Source organism: Carlito syrichta, unplaced genomic scaffold (assembly GCF_000164805.1).
Source record: "Carlito syrichta isolate Samal-C Ts95f unplaced genomic scaffold, Tarsius_syrichta-2.0.1 Scaffold309641, whole genome shotgun sequence".
NCBI classification, from domain to species: domain Eukaryota; kingdom Metazoa; phylum Chordata; class Mammalia; order Primates; family Tarsiidae; genus Carlito; species Carlito syrichta.
Genome location: NW_007253737.1, coordinates 151,287 through 156,670, shown reverse-complemented (window position 1 = coordinate 156,670; position 5,384 = coordinate 151,287). Strand labels below are relative to the sequence as shown.

The window sequence follows — 5,384 nt, the reverse complement described above, 5'->3', positions numbered from 1 at the left end:
AAGACAAAGAGAAAACCCTACCTTACCTATATAAAGGAGCAAAGGTAAGAACTACATCAGACTGCTTTTCACAAAACAAGCAATGAGACCAGAGTGGAGAGAAATATTTAAAGACTTGAAAGTAAATAACCAGTGATGCAGATTTTTGGTGAGCTATTCCCCTTGACTGTGAACTTCACAAGCATGTTTTTCCCCCACCTGAGGTGGGACAGGATGGCTGCAGGGGGCTGGACCTAGATACTTCCCTTTCCAGACATTGATGGCTGGAGGGGCCTGGAGTGGGGTATTCCTCTTCTCTTGAATTTAGGAACATGTTAGTCCAAGTTTACGGGGATACTGCCATGGAGAAAACAGCATCGTACGCATGGACTGAAGGCTTTTCTGAGGGAAGAGAAAGCATCACTGATGAAGAGAGATCAGGATGGCCAGAAATGAGTAGAACTGATGAAAACATTGCAAAAATTCACTGAATCATGCGTCAAAATCTTCAGCTGACTGTGAGAAGCACAGATCAAGTAAGCATCAACAGGGGCTGGGTTTGGTGGCTCAGCCTGCAATCCCAGCACTTTGGGAGGCTGAGGCAAGTGGATTGCCTGAGCCCGTGGGTTCAAGACCAGCCTGGGCAACTTGGCCAGATCTCGTCTCTACAATAAATCAAAAATTATCTGGGTGCAGTGGTGCATGCCTGTAGTTCTTGCCACTTTGGAAGGCTGAGGCAGAAGGATCGCCTGAGCCCAGCAGGTCGATGCTGGGGTGGCTGTGAGTGTGCCACTGTATTCCAGCCTGGGCAACTGAGTGAGACTCAAACTCAAAATCAAAAAAACAAAAACAAAAAAAAGCATCAACGAGTGAGACTCAAACTCAAAAAAAAAAGGGAAAATCCTAACTGAAAGTTTTGGCATGAGAAAAGTGTGTACACAAATGGTCCTAAAGGACTTCTTGCGTTATGACAAAGCATGAGCTCACACAGCACTGTCTGTGAGGGAGTTTTTAGTCAGCAAACAGGTCACTGCATTGGAACACCCTCCCTAATCACCTTATCTGGCTCCCAATTTTTTTTCTTTACCCAGAGATAAGGAAATATTGAAAGAAGACATTTTGATGACAGGACACCAAGGGTCACATGACGACAGCCCTGATGGCCATTCCAGAAAAAGAGTTCCAAAAGTGCTTTGACAGGTGGACTGGGTGCTGGTATTGGTGCATAGCTTCCCAAAAGGAATACTTCAAAGGTGATGACAGTGATATTCAGCAATGAGGTATGCAGAACTTTTTCTAGGATGAGTTCATGAGCTTAATTGTCAATCTCGTACATTGCATTTCATCAAAATTAAAAACTTTTGCTCTGAGAAAGATACTTTTAAGGGGCCGAAAAGACGAGATACAGACTGGGAGAAAATGTTTCCAAGTCATATATCTGATAAAGAATTTGCATCTAAAATATATAAAGTATTCTCAAAACTCAATAATAAAAAAAAGAATAATCCAATTAAATGGCTTAATGGATGAAGATATATTTCACCAAAAGATACACAGAGGGCACATGAGCATGTGAAAATATGTTTAACACCATTAGAGATATGCAAATTAAGATCACAAGGTGATATCACTCTATGCTTATGAGAATAGCTAAAACAAAACATGAGAACAATACCAAATGCTGATAGGGATGCAGATAAGCTGTATCTTTCATACATTGGTGGTAGGAATGCAAAATGTTTCAGCCATTTTGGCTTTAGCTGGGCATGTGGTACATGTATGTGGTTTCAGCTACTCGGGAGGCTGAGACAGGAGGATCGCTGAGGCCACGGAGTTTGAGGTTGTACTGAGCTATGACTGTGCCACTGCACTCCAACCTGGGTGACAGAACGAGACCCAGAAACTCCCCCCAAAAGCTTCAGTTTCTTAAAAACCAAATGTAAGCCGGGCTCAGTGGCTCAGCCTGTAATCCCGTGCCTTTGGGAGGCTGAGGTGAGTGGATTGCCTGAGCCCGCGGGTTCGAGACCCGCCTGGGCAACTTGACGAGACCTCACCTCTACAATAAATAAAAAAAATCAGCTGGGCGTGGTAGTGCACGCCTGTAGTTCCGGCTACTTGGAAGGCTGAGGTGGAGGGATCTCTGGAGCCCAGCAGGTCGAGGCTGCGGCCGGGAGCGGCCGCTGCACTCTAGTCTGGGTGACAGAGTGAGACTTCGACTCAAAAAAAAAAACAAAAACCAAATGTACATTCACCATATAATCCAATCATTCCTGGTCATTTATCCTAGATGAATAAAAACTTAGGTCTATGTAAAAAGCCTATACACAAATATTCATAGTGGCTTTATTTCTATTAGCCCAGAAATGGAAGCAATCCAAATTTACTTCAATAGGTGATAAGAAAATCTGTACTTTTGTACCATGGAATATTCTTCAGCAATAGAAAGTTACAGATTTATTTAATATACACGACTGTGAGAGCTCTGAAGGGCATTATGCTGAGTGAAAAAAAGCCCAAATCAAAAAGCCATAAACTGTATGATTTGATTCATATAGCATTTGAGAATTGAAAAATCTTAGATTTAGCATCAAATTGATTGCTAGGGAGGGTAGGCGTAGAAGGGTGGTTCTGTTTGAAAGGGCAGGACAAGGGAGACCTTTGTAGTGCTGCAATAGTTCTTGTTCTTGCTTTGTGGTGGTTACACAAATCTGCACGTGTGATAAAATGACAAAGATACACACACACACACACACACACAGTACCAATTTCTGGTTTTGATGTTGCACTGAAGATATCTGAAATGTAATCATAGCTGGGCTCGGTGGCTCAGCCTGTAATCCCGCACTTTGGGAGGCTAAAGTGAGTGGATTGCCTGAGCCCGCGGGTTCGAGACCTGCCTGGGCAACCTGGTAAGACCTCATCTCTACAATAAATCAAGAAATTAGCTGGGTGTGGTAGCGCACGCCTGTAATTCCAGCTACTTGGGAAGGCTGAGGCGGAAGGATCGCTGGAGCCCACTGAGCCCTGCAAATTTCTCTTTAAAAAAACTTTCTCTGGGCCAGGTTTGGTGGCTCAGCCTGTAATCCCAGCACTTTGGGAGGCCAAGACTAGTGGATTGCCTGAGCCCGTGGGGTTCGAGACTCACCCGGGCAACTTGGTGAGACCTCATCTCTACAATAAATAAAATAAATTAGCTGGGCATGGTAGCGCACGCCTGTAGTTCCCACTACTTCAAAGGCTGAGGCGGAAGGATCACTGGAGCCCAGCATGTCAAGGCTGTGGAGACCAGGAGCGTGCCACTGCACTCCAGCTTGGGCAACAGAGTGAGACTCCAACTCAAAAAAAAAAAAAAAAAAAGAGAAATTCACTTTTCTTAGAAACTCTGAACTATCACAGTTTTTGTTAAAACTAAGCAAATTTTGAATTTGTCATGTATCATAAAGCAGAAGACCAGTTTAAGAAAAAAAAGTAAATAGCCAGTCTTGTAATGTGGTGAATTAAAAACAGATGCATCACCTGGACTAACTTAAAGACAGAGTAGAAAATACTGTATGGACAGCTACTAATGAGGCAGGCATAGTTAACACAATTTAGAAGTAGTCAGCCAGATTTTCTTAGGCAGGAGTGATTTAGAACAGGGTAAGCATTCAGATATTTTGCGTATCAGTACATGACCTTCACCCCATCGACCAGACCTGACCACCTTGAGGGTTGGAATGTGGAACTACCATGCAGTAAATCACAGAAAAAATAGGGAATTACCTGAAACACAGTCATGATCTATGAAAAACCCATAGATCCTGAACCCTGAATTGTACCCCACATCTTTAAAATTAAAAATTAAGCCGGGCTCGGTGGCTCAGCCTGTAATCCAGGGCCTTGGGAGGCAGAGGTGAGTGAATTGTCTGAGCCCGCAGGTTCGAGACACGCCTGGGCAACTTGGCGAGACCTCATCTCTACAATAAATAAAAAAATTAGCTGGGTGTGGTAGCGTGCGCCTGTAGTTCCAGCTACTTGGAAGGCTGAGGCGGTAGGATTGCCGGAGCCAAGCAGGTTGAGGCTGCAGTGGCCAGGAGCGGCCACTGCACTCCAGTCTGGGTGACAGAGTGAGACTCCAACTAAAAAAAAAAAAAAAATTAAAAATTAAAAAAAGAAAACCCAAATCTAGTTCGAAGTAATTCTCATTATTTAGAAGGTCCTTGTGACCTTTAGGTTGAGTTGGTAATAATCAAAACTTGTGACCAGACACCTACAGCCACTCTTAGCTCAGAAAAGAGTCTGCTTAATCACTGCTGTAAAGTTATATAAAGCTTGTCAGAGGCAAGCATGTGTCCTTTCTCTTAAGGCGCCCGAGCTTTGAGTGTGCCTTTTCTTCCAACAAAATTCTGTCTTGAACTATACCTTGGACTCGCCCCAAAATCCCTCTCTGTGGCAGAATCAAGAACCCACGGAACAGCTGTACCTGGCTCCACCTGGTATCACAAGACAAAAGCTCCCTGAAGAGATGAATTTTAAAGTACACACGTTTATTCCTTAAAATCATTTTGACTCCTCTTGTTCCATCAGGTAATAGGAAACACAACACAACCGTTAGCTATGCAAGTGCTTAAATGCAGCACACACGGCTAACAGATGAAGCAAAGGTTTTTAGTTCTTGTTCTGGCATTCTCAGGGAAAGGGCTCTGTGTTCTGCAACCGAGAGTCAGTGAAAATGACCACTTTCAACGCACTGCCAGTTTTTGAGTAGGGATCTCTCGGTCCCCAGGCCGCAGGGCAGCGGCACGCTCCCGCCACCGCAGCCTCGGCTTGCTGGGCTCGGGCGATCCTTCGAGCAGCGGGCACCGCCGACGCGCGCCACCACGCTCGGCTCGTGTTTTGATTCGCCGCAGATACAGGTCCCGCCGCGTTGCCGGGCTGGTCTCGAGCCCCTGGACTCAGGCCACCCTCTGGTCTTTGCCTCCAAAGTGCTGGGACGACAGGCCTGTGCCGCCACACCTGGCTCAGTATGCTCTGACGCTACTTTTAGCTCTCGGTTCACTCCGACTTGACCGCCGAAAACATACTCCCCAAAGAGAGAGGCGAAACGGTCCGCCCAGGGCCACGTGCGCTTAGACTACCTCGCAGCGACTCGGAATAAAAAAGAAACTCAAAGCACGAAGGAGTCCCTGCGACTAAGCTGCCATCGCCGGAGTGAGACAGGCCGCGCCGGCTCACGCAGTCCAGAGCCTCCTCTCACCAGCTCGGGCCGCCGGCCACCACCCAGGGCTTCGACGGAGTCCAGGATGCCGAAGCGTCCAGACCGCGCGCCGGGGCTGCGCACAGAGGGCGGGGGAGGGCGCCCGAACCCAACCCGGCGGGGACGCCGAAGTCCAGGTCCGGCCGCAGCGCAGCGAAGCGTCGCGGTC

The 5,384-nt window shown here is 46.6% G+C and overlaps 1 protein-coding gene across 1 annotated transcript in view; it reads left to right on the top strand.

Moving 5' to 3' along the window:
• Nucleotides 1-473: 473 nt before the first annotated feature.
• The window catches only part of UGGT1 (UDP-glucose glycoprotein glucosyltransferase 1), a 123,923-nt gene continuing 119,012 nt past the window's right edge, over nucleotides 474-5,384 (top strand). Inside the window, exons 1-2 of the mRNA XM_021717310.1 lie at nucleotides 474-515; nucleotides 5,052-5,381. Of these exons, the coding sequence (XP_021572985.1) occupies nucleotides 474-515; nucleotides 5,052-5,381 (372 nt within the window). The remainder of the gene's footprint in view (nucleotides 516-5,051; nucleotides 5,382-5,384) is intronic.